Raw genomic sequence first — 25,925 nt, 5'->3', positions numbered from 1 at the left:
TGGAGTGTTTGGGGATATGCAGGGTTTGCTTCCCAGAGTCTGGGCATGGTTGGGAGTGTGGGGGCAGGGCCTGGTGTGCTGACACAGCCATAGCATGCCCTTGGCACCATCTTGCAGGTGGACACTAGCATCCCAGCTACTGTACTGCCTGTGCCAAACCCCTCCCCCGGCCCCTAATGTTGAAAGCACACAGTACTTTCCACTCCATCAACAGCATCCTGGCACTTTGAGTCCCAATGGGGAAACTGAGGCAACAGATGATTCATGGTGGGTATAAAGACCCATTGTGGGGTGCAAGGGGAACAAACATGGGCTTTGGAACTGAGGATTTCTGGGACTGGAATTCTCAGTGCATGAAGCCAGGCTTTCTGGGTCTCAGGTGCCCATCTGTAAGATGGGCCACCTCACAGAGATGGCCAGGAGTCCGGTATGCAGGTCACCCAGCTTGCACCCAGAAGTTGCTGAAAGTATTGGTCTTCTTTCTCTCTCCCCCAGGTCAGAGTGAGGGTGGGGCAAGGAGGGACCCTGGTGAGTGGGGGAGGGGAAGCCCCGGTTCAGCCTCCCGGGTCCCCAGGGACAGGAGATCTGCCTCTGGGGGCCCCTTTGCCCCACGTGGAGGGCTGCACCCAGCCACGCAGGGGTTAACCCGCTTCGGGCATAGGAGGACAGCGCAGCCTAAAGAGGGCCGGCCTGGACTCGTAGGCGGGTGCTCGCTTCCACCGCCGCCCCTGCGCGCCGGAGCGCAGCCTCCCCGCCTCTGGAGCCCCCAGTCCGCCTTTAGTATTCGGACAAGAGCACTAAGGACCTCTGGTGCCCTGGCCCTCAGCTCTTCCACCGAGCAATTACATAATGATACCTCCGTGCGCGGCGCGGGGCCGCCTTTAGTATTATTGCAATCTGCCTCGGCAGCCACCCGCGAGTATTAATAAAAACGATCCCTCAAAGTGCCAGGCGGGGCTTTATTTATGTAGATTTGGTTTGGGGCACCTCTAGGGAATAATAAACAAACACCACCTGCCCCCTCTCCTGGAAGAGAGGGAGGGAGCCAGCATCCCGTCGCAGCCCCTCAGCTCAGAGCCCCACCCCCTCCCCACCTGAGTCAGCAATCTGATCCCGGGAACGCCAACAGAAATACTCCAGAACCAAACGCTGTGGGTTCCAGGCCCATCTCCTCTACCTCCATGATGGAGGTGGCAAAGGGAGACTAGTTACCCTTACCTGTAGAATGAACCAAATAATGCCATTTTAAATGAGAGAATCTAGGAATCTGCTTTGCAAGCTCTAAAACATTGGTTCTCAAACTTTAGCTCCTATCAGAATCTCCTAGACGGTTTGTTGAAATGGCAGACTGCTGCTCCAGCCACTCCCTCCCTCCAAAGTTTCTGATTCTGTAGTCTAAGGTAGGACTGAAAATTTGCATTTCTAACATGTTCCCTGTAACCACACTGAGAACCACTGCTCCAAAGTGATTTTATGAATTAGAATCTGTTGGCACAGGTGACAGCCTGTTCTTTGAGAGTTTCTGGACTCAGCCTGAGGCTCTTGTTTGGCTTACAAGTGTCAGCTGTGCCCATAAGGAATAGTCTATTATATCCTGAGTTGTGGAAGCTGTCCCCTTCACACCAACACAGAGAAATGGGTGTCTTGAGCCTAGGAAACAAGGCCCCCAGATAACCCCGACTCTCCCAGTTGGTGGAGGATGGCTTTCCTACAGACAGCTACCCGGCACCCCCTCACCCCAGCTCTATTCCCACTCACTCTCATTTCCACACGTTCATTCATTTATTGAGTCCATGAACATTTATTGAACACTTACTGTGAACGAGGCCCTGATCTCAGGACTTACATTTATCCCTGCAAGCTACCCTGTGAGTCATCGTGATTTTCCTCTTTCCATTTGACAGATTAAAAAACTGAGGCTCAGGCAAGTTTCTCAGCTTCTCTAAGGCCACAGAGCTGGTTATCCAGGACTAGGGCCTTGACCCTAAATCCAGGTCTAAATACCAAGTCCTGCTCTCACCTGTCCCCTTGAGCCTTGCCCCATTGGAAGCAGGAAAGGACTTGCTTTGGTCCGCTGGCACCTGAGCTGTCACATCCTTTCCTTTGGGAAAGGTTGAATCTCATAGTTTCCACCCCATCCTGATCTCTCTCTCCCAGGTAAGGAGCTGCTTGATAGTCTGTGGTCCTGGAGCAGTAGCAGTGAGCAGTAAGCAGTGAGCAGCGAGATGATTCACAGGAATGAGGGTGGCCATGGGGAATGGGGTGGAGAGGAGGTCTGCGTAGTGTGGGGGAGGCCTGCCTCAGAGCTCCTGTGCTCCTAGCTGCTTCTCTCAGTTCCCAAAGCTATGCTTAAGCTGGGACCACTAGGGGTAGAGAGGAAAGCCCCAGAGGTCTTCTCACCAGGGAAGGCAGTTCTAAAGGGAAGTGAGGGGAAGTGGAAGGGGAGCCAGCAGGAGTTATGAAAGCCCAGCCCCTCTGCCTCACTCCTTGGGACAGTGACCCTTTCATCTGTGGCCCAAATGGTGCTCCTTGTGGCAGCTTCAACCACCCTGGCCTGACAACTCTCACACCAGAGCTACCTTTTACAGTTTACAAAGCACCAGCATCTCCCAAGGCCCTCTCCCTTCCTCCTTCTGGGCTGCTTACTAATATCAGCAACAATAATTTCTATGTGCCTGCTCCTTGCTTTATGTGCATCCTCTCTGTAAAACTCCCAATAAGCCCTAGGAGATGAGCTCTACTATTATCACCGTTTTAGACCAGGAAACTGGGCTTAGAGAAATGAAAGCACTGACCCATAGTCCCATAACTTGGATTTGAACCCAGGTCCATCAACTCCAAACCCCTTGGGCTCAACCACAAGGGCCTCTGACAACATCCTCTTCCTCTACTTCCTCTCTGTGCCCCCCATCCTCAGGATGTGGGTCACTGCTGAGACCTACCCCCAGGTCCTGGCCCCAAGACTAGGGCCAACGCCCCTCCCCATAGGCTCTCTCTTGCACCTCCCAGATGCCAAAACTAGGCCACTGCTGGCACCTTTGAGGTCCAATTGCATTTGCATTCTTCCCAGGGGAATTCACAATCCATAAGGGATTTCTGGCCACAGACACTGGCATTCCTTGTGTCCATGTCACCTTCCAGCACCCACCTGCACAGGCACATATAGGCACACTAACTCACACCAGGTCACTCAGGAGGTGAGGCCGCCCCTGCTGAGGGGAACCAGGGCAGATGGAAGCTTAGCTGCTCCCACGCTCCTGTGGGAGGCTGGGGGGGAATGACCCTCTCCCAGCTGGCCTTCTTGGCTCCATTCCCCCCTCCTGGGATTTTGAGGAAAACATTTCACAATAATGAGAATCATAATAATAATGACAATAACTGGAATCAGCCATTTCAGTTTGCAAACCTTTTTCATCTAATCTGCTCACTTGACTCTCACAAGCTGAGAAGCAGGTGTCTTTATAGTCCCATGTTTCAGGTGCATTAGGGGGTCTCATAGCTAGTTAGAAGCAGAGTCAGGGTCATGACCCCCTTCTCAAACCCTCTCAGTTAAGTCCCTTCTCCTGCACCCTAAATAATGACACCTCGTTGTTACCATGGGCCAAGCACCTATTCTTGTCTAGATTTGGGGTACATTTTATGAATGTCAGTTTTAATCCTCACAATAGCCCAGCGAGGTGAACTTTTTAACGCTCAATGTAAACGTGAGGTAACTCAGAAAGGTTAACGGCAGAAGGACAGTCTAAGGAATGTTCCAGAAGTAGATGCACATCACTTTAGAAAAATGTATAGGAAGAGTACAAGAGCTTCTAATAGGCTCTTGAGGGAAAGTGGATGCTGGGGGAGGGTAATGGATATTGTCTCTTCCTTCTACTCTGCACCCCCCCCCCCCAAGGACTGCCTGCTATTATGAGCTGTTTCTTCTGCTATCTGTGTGTGCCCAAGGCCACAGTCACCAAAATGCTGGACCTGGATTTGAACCTGGGCAGTCTGGCTCCAGGGCCTGCTTGATGAACCTTTAAGAAACTACTGCAGAAAGAACTCAGACCTAGTGTCAAAATACCCACCTAGCTAGATGCCTGGGGCACCACTCACCTCTCTCTGCCCCATTTTCTTGTCTTGTGAAATATAGCATGTCAGCCACCTACCTCTTCCCTCCCTGCCACCCCCAGTGTATGACCATTAGACAAGATGAAGAGATGCAGGCAGTGTTCTAGGGAGGGTGCAGGGGGTGGGAGTTGGGTTGAGCACATTACTGGTCACAGGAGGTTGAAATGAGTCCAGAATCTGAGGGGAGAGGTGTTGTTTATTGGAGCCTGGTTCGTCTAGGCTGAAAGGCTCCCAGAGAGCTTCCAGAACTCCCAAACCCATTCTTACCCGCCTTTTCCCCAATCTGACAACTGTGCCTCTCCCACCTCCACATGTCCAGGAGCCCCAGATAAGATCTTAGTCAGTGACAGTGCAATTTACAGCAACATCGCTGAGGCTGTGTGGAGGATGAAGGGGTGTGTGTGTGTGTGTGTGTGTGTGTGTGTGTGTTGGTATCATGTTATTTGGCAAAGTCACGCCTAGTAGGGGGAGAGAAGGGGAGGCCTGGGCTGGAAGCCAGGAGGCTAAATGAAATCAAACAATGACAGCCATCTGTAAAATGGGATTGATCACCCCGACCTTATAGGTGGTTGTGAGAATCAAATGAGTTAACAATATCTGTAACTCCTTGAGCACAAGGTGTTTGGCATGGAGTGGAGGGCGCTCGGCAGGTGACCATTGAAATTGTGTTACTACGCACTTGAGTACCAGCCAAGCAGTCCCTTCCATTTTAGACACTGGCCGAGGCCCCGCGGACTACACCAAAGGTATTTAAGACATTGTGGTTTGCCAAACTATGGGAGTGTTGATAGTCTCACAAAAGGGGCGGGCTTCAGAACTTGCCAAGAAAGTCTTCCTGGGCAGCCCCGAGTTTTGATTCCGAAGCGCCATCTCCCAGGGCGTGAGCGCGCCCCCCGCCGGCCGTCTCTAGCAAAGCCTCAGCAGGGGAGCCCGGAGCCCAGGCCCCCCCAACCCCTCTCTCCCGCCCGCCCCGGCGGCCACCCTCGGGGGCGAGGCAGCCCGGCGCGTGGGAGGGGACGGCGCGCCATTGGCTTCTACGCGGCACTGAGAGGAGGGACCAGCGCGGGACGCCAGACTCGGGCATACTCCGGCCGCGGTGGGTGCCGCGCGCAGTCCAGCCTGGCCCTGGCCTGTCCTGCCCGGCGCGGGCGGCGCAATGTGAGCGCCGGAGGTTCCCCAGCACGCCAGCTCCGCGCCGCCGGCGCCAGCATGCGCTAGCAACGTAAGTTCTGCTCCCCGCCGCCGCTTCGGAACCTCGCACTTTCCCCTCCCGCCGCCGGCCGGCCGGTGCCTGCGCAGCGCAGCTCAGAGGCGCCCCTGCGGCCTCAGGGACCGCTGGGGACAGTGAGGACCCCGTGCGCACAAGCTGGGCACTTCAGGATCTCTTGGCACCGGCGGATTCGGCCGGGACTCCACGGGACCCCTCCCCGGCTCTCCAAGGCGCCTTTCCGAAGCCCTTCTGTTCCTCCCTTCGCGTTCTCCGCTCGCTGCCCTTCCCTCTGACTCGGTTTCCCTCTCCCCGGCATTGTCTCTCCGCCGTCTCCTCCCGCTTGGACTGTTTATTTTGCCTTCAGCCTCCTCCTCCTGGGCTCGCGCGCTCTCTGCTTCGGAGCAGGAGAAACGGAGCGAAAAGCAGTTTCTCCCTCGCTGGGGCAGACTCCGTCGCCGCGCTCGGTTCTCTGTCCCCTCCCCCTCCATCTGTGCCACCACTCCCCACCCCCCGCCATTGTTCCCCTGTCCGGGGAGTACACTGCACAAACTTGCGAGTCCCCTCCTCCCCTTCAAGCCCCCGCTGGGCCGCGGACCGAGGTGGCGGAGTTCCCGCAGCCCACAAGTCTGGAACGACCTTCTGGTTCGGGGGGCCGTGGGGGCGGGGTTGCTGGGCTAGAAAACCCGGGGGCGCCCAACTGCCCGGAGTTCCCCGCCTAGGGTCTTAGAAAGTGGGTGAGTGGCTGAATCTGGGAGATAAAGGACATATTGGAGCGGGGAGAAGCAAGACTGGAGAGACCCTAGTCTCTAGGCTGGTTGGGAGGATGGGGGAGCAGGCTGAAATGGAAGCCGCGCCTAAGCCCCAATTGTTGGGGGCGGGGTAGGAGAAGCACAGGTGGAGACGACGCCCCCCACTCTCCCCTAAGTCGCGCGCGCAGCAGAAAGGGGGCGATGTGGGGCAATTGGCCTGGCGCAGGGTGGGCTGGGGCTCCCGACTGTCGGCAAAATGCTCGCAACCACCCTGGGGGTCTGTAGCGGAACCTCCAGAACGCCGCGCCCAGCAGGTTCTGGCGCTCGCTTTGCGTCTCCTCGCACCATCCTCCACGCGCCCACGCGGTCCCCGGCTGCCGCCGCCGCCTTGCGGCGGGAGGGGAGCGGCTTTCTCCGCGGGAACGTTGGGGGCGGGGGCCAGAAGCGGGGCGGAGGCCGAAAACCCGGAGGTTCATCCTAAGCCAAGGCCGCTCCGCACTTCCTGGTTGATTTCCTTCAGACAAACTTTTCCTGGTGGGGCGGTCCCGCGGGATGAAGGCCCCTGGGCTGCAGGGATGCCCACCTCAGTCCCTGGCGGCCTCTCTTCCTGCAGCCCGCAAATCCCTGGGACACTGGAGGTGGGGTGGGAGCGGTTGTTGGAGAGGAGGGGGCACTGACCATTCCTTAGCCGAAGCTCCACATTCAGCCCAAGAGGAAAGCTTTTTCTTGGGTTGTTAGGAAATAAGGTACTGTCTCTTCTCCATGTCCCTGTTATCCCATCTGAAAAACGGGCTGTCTGGTCTTTGAGACCCCCCTCTGGCCCCAGTATCCTGGGAGCCAGCTGCCCTGGCTTCACCTTTCCCTCCCATATGCTGTCAGCTTAATCAGCCCTTCCAAGTTTGGAGAAGAGGACTGAGGCCCGAAGCTCTTCACCCATATCTGGCTGTGAACACCTGGGTCCATTGCTCAAGCTTCTCTGTAGGGCCCTGCCTCCAGGCCCACCCCCATCCCCCGCCGCCTCCAGCTTCTCCAATCCCACACTCAGCTGCCTCCCCTCCCCCAAGATCTTATGTTAGACCCATGTCCTCTGCTGGAGAAAGAGTCTGCCCTTCTGGGGGGAGGAGGGGGAGTGCAGTTATATTCCACACAGCCCTGTGCTGTCCTGTACTTGCCCTCATTGAACAAAATGTGAGCTCTCCACCCAAAATGATGTCGTGAGTGAAGTGCCTGCCCCCACAGTTCCAGGCACTGGGAGACAGCTGTGAACAAAGTAAAGATTCCCTCATGGCTGCCACTTAAAGCAAAGGGGGGGGGGGGACAAATAACTAAAAATCAGTAAGCAAATTATGTAGTGTATTGGGAGGTAAAGGGGAAAAGCTGAGTGTCAAGACCAGGGGTGAGATTGCCATTTTAAAAAGGGTGGTCAGGGAGGCCTCCCTGAGGAGGTAGGGGATAGCTTCAGGAAGTAAAGATCTGCAGAGAACAACTTGTGCAAAGGCCCTGAGGCTGGAATGTGCCTGCTGGATTTGAGGAAAGGTAAAGAGCCAGTGCAACGAGGGTGGAGTGAGGCCATGGGGAAGAGATAGGAGGCAAGACTGGCTGAGAAGGGATGGAGCCTCCCCATTTCACAGGTGAGATAAGTGTTGCCCAGAAACAGCACATAGGTCATCCCAGAACATGTAGTCCGGGAGAGGCAGCTGCAAAGCAGGGTACCTAATGTTCTGACTCCTGGCGCACAATATTTTCCCTTCACCCTGTATCTCAACCATTCATTCACAGCACTGGTTGTATCCCTCCCAGGGCCAGGCCTCACCAAGTACCAGGGACGTGGAGGGGAGCCACCCAGGCTTAGTAACCCAAGGGGCTCCACGTCTCTGTAGTCCGTTGCCAGCTGCCTCCCCAGGTTCTCCCTTCCCACCGTGTTGTTAGTACACTTAGGGCAGCATCCTCCTCCTGACCCAGAGTGATTCTTGTTCTCTCTCTTCCCATTTCCTTCCCATGGTCACCCCCTTATAAGCACCCCACTCTATATGTTGCCTGGAAGAGGACCTGTTCTGAAGCTGGTATGGTCAGGGGGGAAACTGAGGCAAAGAATTGACTCTCCTAGTATGAGAATAACAACAGCAACATTATTGAGCATTCACTATGAAACAGGTACTTTTCTAGGTTTTTTTTACGCATCTTCTCATTGGTGGGAAGTAGGTGTCATTATTATACCCATTTAACAGATGAGGAAACTGAGGCTGAGAAAGGTAGTATCACTGTCCCAAGGTCATGCAGCTAACAAATGGTAGAGCCAAAATTAAACACAGGCCTTTTAAGTTGTGACCTCCTTTAAACACTAAGCCAGAGCCCCAAGCCCTGGAAGAGATGGTCAGTCCTGGATTGTGGTTCTGGCCCATCAGCGTCCTGGGAAAGGTACAGGGACCCTTCTGCCAGCCTCCCCCAACCCATCCAGAAGGCAGATCAGCACTTGGCTTCTGAAGAAGTTGCCTCAAAATGGTAGTGCATCCCTTCAAGGAAACTCCCTCCCTTCTCTCCTCCCCTCCCCCTCTGAGTTCCTGAGCAGCTACAGGGGTGGGGGGAAGTGGGAGAGGAGAGGGATGTGTCCACTGCCTTCTCAGAAGAGCGCTGGCAGCATGAGATCCGGAAGCAAGGCTGTCCTAATGACCTTGGCCCCCTGGGAATACAGAAGCACCAGCTGCCTTTGAGGGCCCTGACATGGTCACTGGGCCAAGGGAGAGGCTGGCCCACTCCTGGCCTGAAAAGGACAGGAATTCTCCATGTGCTCTGCTCTTTGTGAGTGACACTGGGAACAGGGAAAACCCTTTCAGTGACTCCTGAGTGGTGACAATGGCTGCCCCCGCCCCTTACACACAGCAGCAGTTTCAGAGCCCTGGCTGAGGCCCCCAGGGGTGTCCCCTCCTGGCACTCTGCCCTGCTCTACCTTCCCCAGTCTCCAACACAGCAGGCAATGTTTATTTTTTGTCCCTGACACTTTGGAGATACTTGTTTGTGATGAAAGTTTGGGCCTTCCTCTGCCTTTCTGGAAATTAGGTGCCTTCGAAAGAAGAGAACTAGTAGAGAGAAAGAATATGTGTGTCTCTATCAGCTGGAGCTAGGGCCTTTCGGGCAGCTGGAGTGTGGGGTAGTGGACCACACGGTGTGGAAGCTAAATCAGGAATGTCGTAGCCTGGACCACACTCCCATTTCTTCAGATGAGGAAACTGAGTCCCAGAGTCCTGCCCTGGCTACCTGTGATGGCAGAATCTGCCGGTGACCTCAGCTGGCCTGTCTCAGCTCAGTGACTCAGGGCTCCCCCACCAGTCAGCCTTCCAGCTGCAGGGCAAACCCTCAGCTGCCAGCTCTCAGGTTCCTGGAGGTTTGTGAAAATGTGGTGTGGCATCCCTTTCTTGACTACAGAGCTTTGTTGCAGGATTTGCATTGCGCTCCCTCCTCTCCCTGCCGGGTCTACTCTGTCATCCTTGCCTTTTGTGGCAGCGTGGACACTGAGCCCATGGTGATGGTGGGAGGTGAGGGTGGGACGTGACAGAGGTGGATGAGCCACTGGCTCACCGGCTACTTGGGAGACAAGGCTGACTAAGGCTGGCCTGGCCTTTAGAATAATCACCCTCTCCAGGGACACACTGCATACAAGCCCTGCTGCATTGCATGGCAGCCTGGCCTCGGCTTCCTCCCTTAGCCTGTGGGCCCTGAGACCCCCATCCCCAAAAACCCGTCCCCAGAGGCTGCTGTGATAATGTTGGTAACGCAGCTGTGTCCCTTAAGCCTCCTTTGTGTCCTGTGACTTCTCATTTAGCTCTCACAACCTAGTAAGTCAGGTATTACCGCCCCCCATTTGTAATGAAGGAATGGACAGGGTCGTCTGCCCAAAGGCACAGGGCTAGTAATGCACAGCCACGATGCGAACACAGGTCCCTTTAGCCCCAAGATTCATTCTGCCTGAGGGCCCAGGTGGTGGGTTCTGAGCTGGGGGGGTCTTTAGACCCCATCTTGCCCAAGGGGGTGATGGGTTGCCCCAGGAAAGGACCACAGGGTGGATGGTGTAGGCTCTGGTTGCCTTGTTGGGGTCCTCCCTGCCTCCCCTTCTCCCTGGCCAGGGACCTGAGGCTCTCACTGACCCCCACCCCCTGGTGTTGCCCTGTCCCAAACTCCATTTCCAGCTATTTTGCACAAATGTGATAACAGAACAATGGGTCTCCCTGCAGATTTTCCCAGGTCCTGCTGGAGTCATAGGCTTTAATCCAAGGGAGGCTGGATCCCAGGGTGGAGCTCAGATGCTGGAGACCCACCAGGGACTCTCAGGGGGAGATGCAGAGGGGAAGATGGCTTAGAGCTTAGTTGTTTTTGGAGGTCAGGCTCACCAAACAATCTCCCCCACCGCTCCCCCTCCCACACATACACCCCCACATACACTCCCCAGCTCCTCTCAGGATGTCCAGTTAAAGCATAATTTGGTTTGAATGTCAGCTCTGCCACTTATTCCAGGAGACACTTGAATAAGTCACTTGCACCTTAGTTTTCTCATCTATAAAGTGGGGGTGATAATATGGCCAACCTCTTGGGGTGGTGGTGGGGTTACAGGGAATTCCTGGTCTTAGAAGTAATTGTCCCCCACCTCCAGCCCCAGGGAGGGGGGAAGCGACTGGGGGCAGTTCTCCTTACCAGATTGGGGTGGGGGGCAGGTATGCTGCTCCTCCTGCAGAGGGTCTTGTTTGAAAAGGAAGTGGTTCTTGGCTGCGATACAGCGGCAGTGACTGTCCCCTGAATCATAGACTCAGCAGTTGGTGGCTGTTCTGGGTCCCAGGCCCCTTCCTCTCCTTACCCTTCCCTGCTAGTCAGGTTGCATGACAGGGACAGCTCTGCAGTCCACCTGTTTCTATGGAAACCAGGCTTCGTGGGAAGTCTTCAAGGGGTTGGGAGAGGTCCTTTAGGATGGGCTTGAGAATGATGCCCCAGCCCCATCTGCTCAGCTTCCAGAACAGGGCCTGCAGCTGCCCCATAATCTTACTCATTGCTGTTCTCTATGTAGCACATACTAGGTGCCTTTTCTCGGTGCCTCATCACAACACTGTGAGCTAAGCAGTAGTAGCGTGGTTTCACAACGGAGGAAACAGAGGCTCCGAGAGGTTAAGAAACTTTCCTGAGGTCACAGCACAATTAAGATAAAGCATTGGGGTTTGAGCCCAAGTTTCCCAATCATTAAGTATACACCCCCCACCCCACTCTGTCATCAGCCTCTGACAGTTTCACCCCTGATGAGCCTCTCCCTTCCTGCCTGGTTCAGTTTCCGGGGGCTTTGCCCGTCCTGGCCGCTCTGTCTTGCTGCCACTGGGAGCTCTTTGGGGGTGTTCTTTCCCAGCCTCTGATGCCACAGCACCTGAGGGGGGAATGGGGCTGCAAGGGGTCAGACCTTGGCCAGCAGGGGGCCTCTGGGAACCTTCTCCCAACTCTAATTGGTCACATATTTGTTGAGCTCAGGTGCCAGGACTATCCCAGGCCCTGCAGAGGGAAACCTGGGCCCTTGGTGCTCACCTTGCAGAGCTGCCCTCAGCTCTATAAGGTGGTAGAGGCAAAGCCTCACCCAGCCCTCTAACCCCAGCATGCCTAGGCACCACATGTGCCAGGCCTTTTTTTGAGAGAGTTTGCAAACTCTCTTAGCCCCCCATGAACCCCTTGCCCAAGGCCACCTGGCCAGTATTCTAACCCAGCCCTGCCTGAGTGCAAAGCCCCTTTCCTGCTCTCCTCTGCCACCAGCTCATGTGTGGCCTGGGCAGACCCTGCCCACTCTGGGCCTCAGTTTTCTGTCCTGTCTAGTGTGTGTGTGGAGCAGAGCCTCTCCCCTGGGCCTTGCCAAATTGAACTGAGTGTGGTCCTGAGTGATCTGGGGGGATAGGGAGACCTGCTTCCTTTGCCCGACTGTCACTCATTCACCTGTGCTGATAAAGTGCCTACTGTGCCCCCAGGACCAGTAGGGAGACGCAGATGGGCACTCCCAGCCTTGCCTTCATATTACTGGGTCTCGGGGGCCAACTGCCTGTGACATGCCTAGGAGTATGGGCTGGGAGTGGCAGAGGCCACCTACTCTGAACCCCATGAGTCCATAGGAGGGAGGGCTCTGCCCTGGGAAGAGGCTCTGGCAGAGGGGCCATGCAAAGAACTAGGACCATCCAGGTGGGGGGAGCGGAGGGCAGGGAGAGCCTTCCTGGCTGGGCAATTATTCAGAAGCAGAAACTATTAAAAGGACAGTGACTTGCCAGCTTTGTTGGGAATTGAGGTCAGAGAAGCTGGCCAGGGGCAGACTGCAGAGGGGCATGAACTCAGAGTCTGGCGGGGTTGCAAGCCACATTCTCCCTTCTTGCGTGGCAGGTCCTCCCAAGTAAATATGTAGGTGGGGGGCGGGGAAGCCCTGCGCTCTACACCTTCCCCTAGCCTCAGGAAGCCTGGCACCTGAGGAAGCCCTGGGGCCCTTCAGATGGCAGCTGGGTCTGGGAAAGGAAGCGTGACAGCCCTGCCAGGCAGGCTTTTTCCATTGTGCATGGCTGAGTGAAGAGAAGGAAGCAGGAGCCCGGGCCAGGCCTGTCCCAGGCAGGGCACTTGGCCGCAGGCACTGCCCGCACTCCCTCTCTTTATCTGCTAGCACATCTGCAAAGTGGGCGTTCTCAGTACCCCCCTTTCACAGGGGCAGAAACGGAGGCTGGGAGAGATGTGGTGACTTGCCTAAAGCCCCGCAGTAGGTAAGAGGGCAGAATCAGGATTCGAAACCAGATCTTACACCAAGGTCAGTGTCCAGCCAGATGCAGGGAGGGGAGTGGAGGGAGATGCCCTCTGTCTTCTTGGGTTAAAATGGGACCAGGCCTAAAAGAAACATGTAGAGTGACCTTGAAGGGGAAGATAGTTCAAGGGCAGATCTGAGGGGGATGTGTGTGGGGTTTGCCTTCGGGGTGGGATATGTTTAGGTCCTGGGGGATATAGAATTGCAGCTGCCCACCTCCCCTCCCCGGGCTGGGCCCAGTCCTGCAGGCGAAGAGAGGATAGAACTCAGTGCTCAAGCAGTTAACTGTGCAGAAGCAGGTGCAGGGGATCTACTCCCTGGACGTCAAGTTCAAGATCTCACTGTCCCCGGGAGGCTCCAGGGCCCTTTGTTGGTGGTGAGCTCGCTGCTGGGGCTGGGCTTTGGGGTGGCCAGAGTGGGTCCCACCAGCCCGGGTACCTGATGGCAGTACCTGTGGATAAAGCTCGTCCCTTCTACGAGTGATGCCAGTGTCAAATGGAGTCCCTTTCTGTACCCAGCCCCAGTAGGTTGGCACTGCCACACCTCACAGCTTTTGCTTGTGGTTCAGGCTTATGGTGGGTGCAGAGGGGAGCTTTGTGTGTTGGTGGGAAGGGGTTGTCGGGCAGAGGGAGGCAGCTGACCCTGTGAGCTGGGGTCATGGACATAGCCCAGACCTGGTGGGCTGTGGCCTGCGTGTCAGCCTTATGCCATGGGACTGAGGTCTGGGGGCTTGGCCCAGTGGGGTGGAGACGTTGGGCCCCTCTCCTGAGGCTCCCTGGCCTCTACCCCAGACCTACTGCTGCATGGGGGAGCTGGGGGAGGGTGAGAGTGCTCATCTAACAGCATGTTTCAGAGGCCAGGCACTGTCCCACACGCTTCATGGAAATCACATCTTGTATTCTCACAACATCCCCATGAGGTAGGATGCTTTATTTCCCCAACTACAGATGGGGAGACAGGCACTGAGAGATTAAGTGATGATGCCACAGGCACACAGCTAGGAAGTCGTAGGTCTGGGATTTGAAGTCAGAGTATGACATCAGCAGTTAAGCACTTAACCATTAGGTCATAATGGCTTTAGCAGTTAGCTGGCACTTTATAAAACGTTTCCTGCCCATTATTTTGGTTCCCTTTACAGCAGCCCTAGGGGAAGAGTAAGGGTTTCCATTTGTTTGCATGTCACAGATGAGAACACTGGGGTTCAGAGAAGCTACTTGCTCTTATTGATGACTGACAGATCAGCTCCCCCTCTGCAACCAGGCTGTGAGCTACTAAAGGGCAGGGGCCCCGTTCCACCATCCCATACCTGGCTCACAGCACATCCTCACTAAATGTATTTTCTTCATTTAAATGTGCAGTGGCTACACATTTAAATGAAGAAGCATGCTCTGACCAAGCTTCTTTTTTGCCCCAAGATCACTAAGAGGTGTGAATTTTGGTTCCATTTCACAGATGGGGAAAACTGAGGCTCAGAGCAGTGAGGTGACTTGTCTAAGTCACACAGCCAGTAAGGACTGAATCAGGCAGTATGGCTGGCCTGGGGGAGGGTTAAAAGCACAAGGGGACCTATTGGAAGGAGACTGACCATACCTGGTGCCGGCCAGGATGTGGAGGAACTGGCACACTCGTGCATTGTGGGTAAATGGGTCACCACAGTAGAAAACAGTCTGGCACTTTCTCCTGGAATGAACTGTAGCTTTACCATATAACTCAATATCATCCCATTCCTGGGTATTTACCTTAGAGAAATGAAAATGTATGGTCTCACAAGAGTCTGTACACGGATCTTTATAGCATCTCTGTTCGTGATCATCAAACTCGGGAATCAAACCAGTTGTCCCTCAGTGAGCGACTGGGTAATGACACTGGTACATCTGTCCATCTGTCCCATGGAATAGTACCCTGCGGTGAAGAGGCGGGCACTGTGGCGGGCACACAGCTTGGAGGAATGGCAAAGGCAGTTTGCTGAAAGAAAGAAACTGATCTCAAAAGGTTCTAGGCGATGTGATTGCATTAATACACGTATGACACATTTGAGAAAAAAAGAAAGAAAACTATAGTGACAGACAACAGACCAGCGGTTGCCAGGGGTTAGAGGTGAGGGGAGGGTGTGACTGGACAGAGTGAGGGTGATACAACTGCCCTCTTCCAAGTTGGAGGTGGTGGTTACACTATTCTATACATGTACTAAAATTCATATAACTACAACCAAAAAGGTCAATTTTGCTGTATGTAATTTAAAACTACAAGGCCAGAGGGGAGGCCGGAAGAGGAAGGGCGAGGGCCAGGCTACCAGGTGCTTCCTTCGCGGAGGGATGGGTGAGGGGCCAGCTCTTCACTGTTCTCAACAATGGCTTTTGGGCCCACCTGGCAGCAATAGGGATACCAGGCTGATTAGACCTTCTGTCGGATTCATAAGGAGATGGTGGCAAGTGGCTGAAGTGTTGTGACAGCACCTCGGTCCCCAAGGAGCAGTGTGGTTAAACCCTGGCTGCCTGGGTGGAGCTGGCATGCACTGGGGTATGGGAGCTACCGTTATGCAGTCCATTTCTGTGGAACCTCTTTGACCTTGGTTTCCTCATCTGTGAAATGGGTGTAAATAGCACCCATCTTGCAGGGCAGAGAGGCTGGGATTAGAGGAGCCCAGTGCCACCCCAGACCAGCTTCCAGAAGCCTTTGCCTCATGGCGGTTTACACTCCCGTCTCTTCTGCTTAGGTTTTGTGCTGACTGGTGGTGAGATAGAGCACGTGACACAGCTCTGCGTCTTGATTGCCCTCCACGGTGCCTGGCACACAGTAGGTGCTTAAGACCTGGCCCAGGATGGGGCTGTGGCGGATCGTGGGTGGTGGGAGAGGCTGGAGGTGGGCGCTGGTGACAGGGAGGGACAGGTGTGGATGGCCAGAAGCCCCGCCCACACTCCTGGCATGCCTTCCTTCTGCTCAGCTGGGTTGCTGGGCCAGACCCCTTCCCTTCCTTCAGTCCTGGCAGGTTTGAAGGAATTTGTCTCAGGGATATGCGGAGGGGGGGGGGGAGCGCTTGCTGGGCAGCAGGAATTATCTGGGCAAAAATTCAGTGGGGAGCCTGGACCCCAGAGCTCAGGAACCGCTGGCCCAGGCCTGGCCACATTCTTCCCTCTTCTAAACCTCATTTATCTCCAGCCCCCGGAACCTTTGGGTGTGGTCTCACTCCAAATGCATATCCCGATGAGGAAGCTGAGACCAGAAAAGGGCATTGACTTCCCCTTTTTCATCACACAGTAGGGTGGTTAGGCAGTGGGAACTGAGCCTGGGTCCTCAGATTTGCTGTCTTGTTATCCACCCAAGGCTTACGGGGAGGCCTCAGCCTGGGCTGGGGCCTGGTACCCTCTGAGGTCTGGAAGCTGGGCAGGATATATGGCCTGAGGCTGGTGTCTCTCTGCAGCCCTTCTGCAGAGGCCGGCTGCCAGGACAAGATGGCGGCCAAGCAGCCCCCACCTCTTATGAAAAAGCACAGCCAGACCGACCTTGTCAGCCGCCTGAAGACCCGCAAGATCCTAGGTGTGGGTGGTGAGGACGATGATGGGGAGGTACACCGCTCCAAGGTAGGCCTCAGTAGGGGCCCTGCACCGGCCACACCCGGGGGTCCACCTCTGAGCACCAGTTTGGGGAGGCAGGTCTGGCCCCCCATTTGGGGAGGGAGGAGCTGAGACCCATATAGCTGCAGGAGCCCCAGGACTTAGTTCCTTTTCTAGAAACTTAATGGAGATGTTAGGGGAATAATAACAAAAATGAAAACAGATTATTACAATTAATTGCATGCTTATTACGTGCCGGTTATTGTACCAGCTGCTTTATAAGCATTATTTAATCTTGCTAGCCCTGGGAGATGCAGATAAAGTTATTAACCCATTTTATAGATGAGGAAACCGAGGCTCTAAGGGAGTAGGTGACTTGCCTAAGGCCACACCAGTAAGTGGGAAAGCCAGGCTTCAAGCCCACATCTAGCAGAGCCCTGAGCTTTCATTCTCAGCCACCTTATTTTTTCTCCTTCCCATAAGCTCTGGTGTCAGGCAGGCAGTGAGGGGTGACCTCAGGGTGGCGCTCCCAGCCTGGGTGGCCCTTTGGCTAAACAGAGGTACCCAGGTGGATCCCTGGGCACGCTAGGGGGTTTGGGGGGTGGTAAGTGGGCTAGGCATATTGAGCACTGCCTCAGCCGGGTTGCATGTGACCTCTCTGTGTCCACAGATCAGCCAGGTCTTGGGCAATGAAATCAAGTTTGCTGTTCGGGAGCCTTTGGGGCTGAGGTGAGCATTTATGTGTCAGTGTTGGTTGGGGACAGCGTTATGGGGAGGGGCTGTGTAAGACCCCGCCTCCTCAGCCTTGCCCCTGTGCTCTTGCCCTTGACTGCATCCCATCTCATTCCCTGCCCACAAACCGGCCATCTCTGGACATCTTGGCTGAAGAGGGTCCCCTTGGGTCTGGGGGGGGCAGCAAGGGACCTGGCCGTGACCTTCCTCTTGATGCCTCCCCAGGGTCTGGCAGTTTGTTTCTGCTGTGCTCTTCTCCGGCATCGCCATCATGGTGAGCCCCCAGTCCACCCTTGGGGAAGCCTCGGCCTCTGTGGAGCTCCTCCCCTGCCCCTCCCCACATGGCCATCATGCCGAGGCCCCGTCTGTCAAGGCTCCCTGGCCGCCTCCATGTCCCGGCTCCTTACCCTCATCCCACCTAGGCCTGCCTGGCCTGGAGCCTCCTGGATCCATGTGCATAGTTCTGCCTCCTTGCTGCTGAGAACCCCAGCCCCTTCTGTCCTGGCATGGGGGTGGGGGTGGGGCGATCACGTTCCTGACCCTGGCCTGCCCCAGGGACGCTGCCCCTGCTCCTGGGGGAAGAAGATGTCCAGGGGAAATTTCAACATCAAATCCTCCCACCCTGAGCCTTCCACCCGCTGTCCACAGGCCCTTGCCTTCCCTGACCAGCTCTATGATGCGGTTTTTGATGGAGCCCAGGTGACCAGCAAGACCCCCATCCGCCTCTATGGTGGGGCCATCCTCAGTGAGTATTGCTGGGGCAGACTCTGGGGGAGGTGATGGTCAGCTAGGGAACCAACTGTGGCTGAGGGGCACATGGGGAGCCTTCCTTTGTGCAGGGGCTCCCCTTCCCAGAGCTCTCTCCCTCCAGCCTTCGTCTGTCTCTGCTGGGTGTATGCTGCCATCTTGTGGCCACTGGTAGAATGCACCCAGTGGATTGGGGCTCCGTCTTTGCCATCATCTGGAATGAGCACTTGCGGAGCGCTTCCTGGTGTAGAGCACCACCTGGGCATTGGGATACAGAGATGAATGAGGCCCAGGTCCTGCCCTCCAGGGCCTCACAGATTAGAGAAGGCGGCATATTCAACATGGTGTCTGCAAACCCCTCATGCCCTTGGGCCTCTCATTTGAACCACTTGTTTCCTCTCCAATCTCAGTCACATACAGTGCTTGTTAGGAAGCTGAATTACAGTTTTAAAAACCTAGCCCAGATGGTGTCCCTCTCTTTGCCCAAAGCACTCCATGGTTCTCTGTCGTCTGCAGAATAAAGTCTCGGCTCTTCCACCTGGCATTTAGGGTCATCTGTGGGGTGGATCCAGCCGGCCTTCCCAAACCTACCTCCCCCACATCTGGCCACACCTCATGAAGCCCCATCCCCAGTTTCAGATGGCCTCTGTGCCTTTGCACACACTTTCACCAGTCTTGTGCCAATTGCATTTCTACTCAGCCTTCAAGGGCCAGCTCCAGTAACTCTAGTGGTGGAGATTGGGACGGCTATAAGCAATTCACCCACACAGTGGGAGAGCTAGGGTTATGGGGTTAGGTTTGTTGAACTAAAATGAGTACATATCTGGTGTTCAGAGCCAGCAGACACTGGGTAAGCTGGGTCTGGGAGAGTGGTTCTTCCACTGAAAATATGGTCTACCTTTCTCCCCTTGGGGGATTCCTTAGAGTGATTCCTTAATGGGCTCAGATTTTCTGTCTCCAAGGAGTCCATTTTGGAAAGAAAATGTGATTATAGACCAGGTAACCCATTAACTCATTGACTCTCATTAATCCAGAATCATAACTGAACCTGATAGGGACACGGTACCTAGAGCTGTTTTCCCATTTTATGGATGAAAAGACTGAGTCCCAGTGAGGGGACCTGACTTGCCCAGTGTCCCATGGTTAATAGGAAATTGCATGAACAGGAATGAGCTTATGGCTGAAGCAGCAGAGTTGAACCTGGAGGGAACAAGATGGGACAGATGGATGAGTTTTAATCTGAGGAGCGTGCGTGGGGGCAGGTGTGGAAGTCCAGGATCCTGACTCCCTTGCTAGGTAGGGCCAAAGGGAGGAGGAACAGGCCCCTTGCCCCTGCCCTGAGAGGTGGGTGGGTCAGGCTGTCCCATTCTTCGTCCCCACCCAGGCATCTCCCTGATCATGTGGAATGCTCTCTACACGGCTGAGAAGGTTATCATCCGATGGACTCTGCTCACGGAAGCCTGCTACTTCGGGGTCCAGTTCTTAGGTGAGTCCTAAGGTGGGCAGTGAGGTAGGGAGGCTGAAGGCGGGTTGCAGGAAGGGCAGCTTTGTCCCTATCTTCCAGCTCTTGCCACTTGGGTTTCCAGGAAGTGATGGAACGTGTCTGAGGGGGAGGGACTCATGTGGCTGTTTACCTGTGCGTCTGCACACCTGTGCTCGCACACCTACCATGTACCTGTATCTTCCTGAATGCACACCCCTGCATTTCCACAGCCTACCCCCGTGTATCTGCAGCCTTCCACACCGCAGCACAAGTGTGATAGTACACACTGGTTTTGCCCACAGGCCCTGGTCCTTGTCACGTGTGGGGCCTCAGAACAGATATGTCTGTGGGGTCAGACAGCTGGCAGGACCCCTGGCTCAGGGCAGAGCAGGAGGCGGTCCGCCCAGGACTCCCGGATCAGCGTGCCACCCTGTGGTGGGGGTGAGGGCACATGCCTCCTCTGACCTTTGTTCCCTCCCGGCCTTTCTCCCACAGTGGTCACTGCCACACTCGCCGAAACGGGCCTCATGACCCTGGGGATCCTGCTGCTCCTGGCCAGCCGCCTCCTTTTTGTCGCCATCAGCATTTACTACTATTACCAAGTCGGCCGAAAACCCAAGAAAGTTTAGCTGCCTGCCGGGCCGGGGGCCCTCTGGGGCAGGGAGGCCCTGGGCCTGTTTCTCTTTGGTTCCTGGAAGGTGGAAAGGACCCTGCCTTGCCCCAGGCAGACGGGTGGCCACCTTCCTTTCCTCCTGGGCACTCCCCAAATGCTGTGATCTTCTGAGCTTTCAGGTCTGGAGAGGGACGGGGCCTCTGCACCGCTGTTCTTTGCCCCACATAGTGACTCCTCCTTTTCTTTGGCCTCTTGGCCTCCGGATCCCCTGGACAGACACTATCTGAAGACCCTGCATCACGGGGTTTTGGGCTGAGGGGCGGCTCCTGCCCTTTCCGCTGGGAGACTCTTCTCTCTAGAGAGGCTGCGGGCTGCCTCTTTGTCCGCCCCTGACACCCCCAGCCAGTTTAGTTCCCAAGCAGCTGAACTTGGCATCTGTCTATGCCTGGAAAACCTGAGGACTTGACCCTATGCCCCTACTCCTTGTTGTGGGTTCTCCCTACATGTGGGGACCTCCACCCCAAACACACACACCTGCCCTCTCCACAGCCCAGCTGCAGCTGCCAGGCAGGGGTGGCTGTATTTAAGCTGACACTTCTCTTTCAGCCTTCCTGTGAGGTGGGCTACACGTAGCAGAGCCCTGTCCCGGCCACCTTGGCTCTTGAGGTCTCACTCAAGGCTGTTCTGCCTCTACCCCAACTCCTGGAAGCCCCTAGGAATCCCCTTCTCCCAACTGGCCTGGGTCCAGAGACTGCCAGCGGCCTCACCCACAGGCTGGCTCTGACAGATGGACACACAGATAACCTTAGGTGGAAGCTACCGAGAAGTGATGGGGTTTGGGGATGATGAAAGAAAAGCAGTGGCATTTCTTTGTTCCTTGGCATGTTCTCCAGGGTCTGTTGTTCACCAGGCTTAGCCCCCTCACCAACTCCCCACAGTGTTGCCCTCTGAACCTCCAGCCTGAGCTGCCCCCGAGGCCTGGTGGGCTAGGACTGGGTACCCTTCAAACTCAGCAGGGGAAATAAACAGGACAATTTCAGCAGGCTACCTCCGCTCATTACCACCCCCCAGATGCCCTGGAAAAGGCCAACAACTGGCTCCTTTAGAGCTGAAGACCCCGTGCAGCCCCACAAGCTTGTGGGCCCCCCCTTAGTCCTTCCTCCCAACACGCTCCTTCCCTTCAGGACACAAGTGTGCACACCAGGGATGTCAGCCCGTGTTCTGGAGACACGTGGAAAGAAGCAGTCTTGCTTCTTCTTGTAAAAGAACGTTTTTTAAGGGGCAAGAGTCTGTAGGTACAGCCCAGCTCTGGCTACTGCCATGTGGGCCTGTGTCCGGGAACCTGACCCTGCCCACACGGGGCCACACACTGCTCTCCCCTGTGCCCAGCTGTCCCTGCAGCCACATGTCGAGTGCCCAGCCGAGTGGTGGCACCACCACTGGTACACAGCAGAGGAGAGGCCCAGCGGGTCAGGTGCCTAAGGCTATGCTGCTGGTAACCGTGGCTGAGGGGAAAGGAACCTGGACGCCAGGAAGGGCCTGCTCTTTCCTGGCATTGGTGTCTTGCCACTGGCGGTCGTGCCTGTCCTCAGGGAGAGCCCTGGGCAGGTTGGGAGCCCACCGCTGCCTTTGGGAGGGAGTGTTGGTGGCTGGTGGGCAGTTCTACAGGCTGAGGCCACGTCCTCTAACAGGTGAAGGGTAGTTTGGCCTGTCACCGCTGGGCGTGGCCGGTAGATCCCCTGGAGGCAGGCAGGGAGGCGGAGGCATGAGGTCTGCAGTCAGGCTCTGCGTTGGGCATCTGCTGGGGCTAAGCCGGCCAAGCTTCCTCTCAGCCTGGGGGTGGATGGGGGGAGCACTGCCTTAGTCCATGGGGTGTGGTGAGGGCCCACTGGGATGGCACTGCCCAGGCTCTGACACAGAGCAGCGTTCCTGAAATTCTGTGCTGTTTGGTTAAACATCGCTCTGAGGCCCGGAGGGAGGGAGTGCCTGGCAGACAAGACATACAGCCTGGGGGGTGGGAGTAGGGAGGATGGTAAAGCAAGGAGTCCTCGTTGGGGAGGATGCAGTGACAAAGGGGAGCGGGCCAAAGGCACCCACACATCCAGTGAGGAAGGCTCGGTGTGGGCCCAGCTCCCATCCTAAAGGTCTGGGAAGACCCAGAATGTCCCTTCCCCATTCTCCCTTGCCGCTAGAACCCAGCACCCTCTTGCCTAGCTCCTGCCCCAGCCCCAGCCCACCCCCCAATCAAGACCAGTTTTCTTCACGGTCACTATTTATTCTTCGTTCCTTTTTCTTTTTGTAAGAAATGGTCACAAAAACCAGTGCAAAACCATCAGTGTGGGTGTCCTGTTTTATATTACAAAAACTCTTGATATATAATATAAAAAGGGGGGGCTCACAGGAAATAAACATGATAAATTAGCTCTGCTATCTACTGCAAGGAACATTTACATTTTTCAAAATAGACTTTCAACATAGGGCCCAAGGGGGAAGGGGAGAGGGGGCTTCTGGGGACACGGGGTGCTGGGGCCTCGGCTAGTTTGAGGGATCCTGTCTAGGCCCCTTAGGCATGGATAGGACAGAGGGACCAGGGAGGCCGAGGAGGGGCCCCAACCTCTAAGATGTATGTCCTCCCAGAGGCAGTAGTTTTTGGAGCAGGAAGGAACGGTGCATGACTTGTGTGTAAGGTCTTCCCTGGCCCTTGCCCTGTTATTGGGGTCAGATGAAGTCTCTAAAGAGGCATTCCTAATCTCCTACCCCAGCAGCCGACAACTGCCACCAGCACCTATTTATGGGCTATATCTGGATCAGCCCAGCCAGCTCGAGCCTGAGAGAGGCTCCTTAGATTGGAGTGGAGCTTTCTTTTCCCACACGCCTTGAATGAACATAGGCAACCTTGCAAATAGCTACCAGCCTGGGCTAATGCTACAGAGAGCAGACCTCTGGCCTGCTTTCCCTTTTCATCCTGAGCATGGGGGTCAGTGGCTGGGAAGGTCAGCAGGGGCAGAGTCAGGGCTCCCTGGCACCTTTCTGGAAAGCCCCTGGTGGTGACAGTCTCACATCCACCCATGAGCCCACCTCACCCAGATGGTCCTCCGTGACCTTGAACTCCTTCCTGTGGGGCCCAGGAGGGGTGGGAGGGAAAGAGACTGAAGGAGCAGGGTGGTGCCAGAAGCCAGGCTCTTCTTACTTTCAAGGCCCCAGATTCTCGTGGGCAGTGAGTAGACCAGATGGGGCCCAGAAGCTGGGGTTGCCCCTGGACTGCAGCTGCCCAATTTGACCTTAAATTGCGCCTAAACAGCCTGGGTTTTTTGTTTGTTTTTTGGTCAATCTCAGACCATCCAGTTGCCTCTTCCAGGAAGTTGGAGGTAAGCGTGTGGGTGGGTCTAGAGAGGCAGGCCCCATGCCCTTCTCATGCTGGGCTGGGGTGCCAGCTGTGGGGGCCCCAGGACCCCAGGAATGCCTAGTCACTAGGCAGCTCACAGCATCATGGAGTTGCCAGGGCAGGCTGTTAACGGACAATTTGGAAAGCCCCAGTTTGGAGACCTGGAGAGAGGGCCAGGACAGGTGGGGACAGCAGGAGAGTGGCAGGGGGCAAGGGAGCAACGGGAAGAGGGTCTAACCAAGTCTTTACAGCAGGCACAGAGCCCTGACTGCATCTCAGAAGGAGCCAGGTGGTAAACTAAGGGAGCATTGGGCTGCAGCTTTGTCTCTCCCAGTGGCTAGAAAGCATGAGGGGAGGCTGGAAGCTGGCACAAGGTCTGAGACAGAATGGACTTGTCCCAGACCCTGAAGAGAGTGGAGACAGGAAAGGAGGGCAGGCATCCCGCTGGTCCTCATTCCCATGCCTGTGGCAGACATCACTAATCAAGCTTAAGGTATCCAGCAGACATTACTAATAGAGATTACATTGCCCTCTCCCACTGAGCCCAGGCCAAACCTCAGATCCTCGGCACCGCCTCTGGCAGCCACTCCTGACTGACTGGGGTTGAAGCATCTTGCAATCCAGTTGCCGATACCGGTCTAGCACTTGAGGTCTGTGTATGATGAGCTGATTAGTGGGTGCCGCAGTGGGTGTCCGTGAGTTTGTGGGAAAAGCTCTCCCTGCCCAAGCCTGGAGGGAGCACTCAGAAATGTGCTATGGACAGTGAAGGGACAGGAAACCATGTCACTGCAGAAATGATGAGATGCCCTGAAGTTCTTTAGCCTGGAGGTAACAGGGCTCAGGGTGAGACAACATGTGGCCTTAACACTTAGGGAAGGAGGCAGAGCAAGTGGGGTGCCATGGAAAGAACCACAGGAAAATCTCATGTATTGAGCTGACGTTATAGTCAGAACAGTCTGAAGGCAGAGGTTGTGTTGGGAGGTAGTAAACTCCCCGCCCCTGGAGGTGTTCATGAAGAGTGTGGAGATGTCTTGTTGGGGACCTTACAGAAGATATCCAAGCCACAGTTCTGGGTGGGGAGAGGAGAACCAATGATCTTGGGGGCTCCTTCCAGCCGAGCCAGGGAGTTGGTGGAGAACAGGGAAAGCGACAGCTTGTAGGGAGAGGTGGGCAGTGTGGAAACGGGACTCTGGTGTGCGTGTGCATGTGTGTGTTTCTGGGGGCTTACAAGTGTGGGGAGGTGAGAGGAGGGCAGGGGCGACAGAGTCCCAAAATGTCTTAGCTATGGAGCTGGGAAGAGGCAGTTCTTGGCTACTCTGCTGTCTCTTCTGGGGAAACCACAATGCTGAGGCCAGGGAGGGGTGTGAGCAGCAGATCTGCTGGACTGACAGAGCCCTGGAGGGACGGACAGGCAGCTTGGAGATGACCCAGTTCTCGTTCAGAACTGTCAGGCATATGCTGTGTGACTGTGGATGAGAATCTGCGCCTTCCAGATTCGGTCCAACAGCTGCGGAAAGCAAGGAGACCAGCAGCTGGGCCACTGGGTCCAGTGTCCGCAGCCTACCCTGGGCCCCAGCAGGAGCCGGGATAACTCCATCCACCGGAGGACGAGGGATTGTGTGTAGGTGCCAAGTCCTCAAGGACTGGAGGTGTTGACCATGTCTCCTTGGGGCCCCAGGGCTTTGGCGACTTCTCTCCGAGATTTGCTTTTGCCTTCTTGTTGCCTAAATTCTCACTTTCTTGGCACCTGGCCCTGAAGCACTGAGGGCTGCCAGTCTGGCTGGGCTGAGGAGGGGACCTAGGACTGACATCCATTTGGTCTCCAGTGTGGACGGCATCCTGGGTGCAGGTGCTGGGGCACCTGTGCAGAGCCCATGGCTCCCACTGGAATCCACGCGGGGTACATCAGTCCATATTTTTGTCATTTTGTTTCGTTAAAAAAATAGCGATTTTCCCCGTCCCTTCTCCTAGCCACTCATGATGGCCTCACCTCCCCCGCTCCCCTGCCCCCAGGGTCAAAGGGGCAAGGGTGTGGGGGAGGGGGAGGGAGGGCTTGGGTGCTGGGCAGTGATGGGTGGGATGAGTCTTCAGGTTTCAGGTCACACCCTTTACTGGATGCCCCGGAAGAGGCACATGGCGAAGATCATGGCGAAAAGCTGCACAGAAAGTAGGAGTTGGCTCGTTAGGCAACACGCTGGTCCCCACCGCTCTCCACGGGCCCCCCTCCCAGGGGAAGGGGTCTGGAACATCACAACACACTCCTGCTGTAGGGATTCCTGACACTCCCTTGGTGGCAAGCTCCTCTCATCAGCCACTGGCCTCTGCGTGCAGTGTAATCATGGGGCGAAGGGGGCTTGGGAAACCAAGACACATGAGTTCAAACCCAGCTCCCTACTTGCCAGCGATGACCTTGGGCCAGACACTTCCCTTCAGACCTCACTGTGTGCCAGGCATAGTTTGAAGTGCTTTCTCAGAAACTTTTCACAGACCAGGAAGTGAGACACAGAGAGGTCATGCAACCTGCCTAAGGTCACACAGTTACACGT

General features: G+C 55.7%; 2 protein-coding genes across 9 annotated transcripts in view; one reads left to right on the top strand and one right to left on the bottom strand.

Annotated features, from left to right (window-relative positions):
* Positions 1–5,104: 5,104 nt before the first annotated feature.
* On the top strand, positions 5,105–22,329 carry TP53I11 (tumor protein p53 inducible protein 11). 4 transcript variants are annotated; one of them, XM_074336254.2, is made up of 8 exons: positions 5,105–5,332; positions 15,582–15,665; positions 16,287–16,446; positions 17,090–17,148; positions 17,377–17,425; positions 17,800–17,896; positions 19,283–19,384; positions 19,877–21,033. In XM_074336254.2, the coding sequence occupies exons 3-8, from the start codon at positions 16,318–16,320 to the stop codon at positions 20,008–20,010; spliced, it is 570 nt and encodes a 189-aa protein (XP_074192355.1). In that variant the 5' UTR covers positions 5,105–5,332; positions 15,582–15,665; positions 16,287–16,317; the 3' UTR covers positions 20,011–21,033. The 4 variants fall into 4 exon arrangements, with proteins under 4 accessions (XP_074192355.1, XP_088645658.1, XP_019601985.1 ...); XM_019746426.3 differs by having other exon boundaries at positions 5,113–5,332; positions 15,582–15,661; positions 19,877–22,329; XM_088789531.1 differs by lacking the exon at positions 5,105–5,332 and adding an exon at positions 8,205–8,223 and having other exon boundaries at positions 15,582–15,661.
* The window catches only part of TSPAN18 (tetraspanin 18), a 181,034-nt gene continuing 177,429 nt past the window's right edge, over positions 22,321–25,925 (bottom strand). For all 5 annotated transcript variants that reach the window (XM_019746423.3, XM_019746421.3, XM_074336252.2 and 2 more), the window contains one exon: positions 22,321–25,535. In XM_019746423.3, coding sequence (XP_019601982.1) covers positions 25,488–25,535 — 48 coding nt within the window. In that variant the 3' untranslated portion in view covers positions 22,321–25,487. The remainder of the gene's footprint in view (positions 25,536–25,925) is intronic.

This window comes from Rhinolophus sinicus, chromosome 14 (genome assembly GCF_057876585.1).
Source record: "Rhinolophus sinicus isolate RSI-liver-muscle chromosome 14, RSI-T2T, whole genome shotgun sequence".
Lineage (NCBI taxonomy): Eukaryota > Metazoa > Chordata > Mammalia > Chiroptera > Rhinolophidae > Rhinolophus > Rhinolophus sinicus.
This window is presented reverse-complemented; position numbering and strand designations above follow the sequence as displayed.

What these genes read in the sequence shown, in the direction of transcription:
- TP53I11 (XM_019746426.3), top strand. Translation starts at nt 16,318, where the DNA reads ATGGCGGCCAAGCAGCCCCCACCTCTTATGAAAAAGCACAGCCAGACC. An exon ending in CTATGGTGGGGCCATCCTCA is followed by an intron (nt 17,897 to 19,282) that starts GTGAGTATTGCT and finishes GTCCCCACCCAG; the next exon opens with GCATCTCCCTGATCATGTGG. An exon ending in CTTCGGGGTCCAGTTCTTAG is followed by an intron (nt 19,385 to 19,876) that starts GTGAGTCCTAAG and finishes TTTCTCCCACAG; the next exon opens with TGGTCACTGCCACACTCGCC.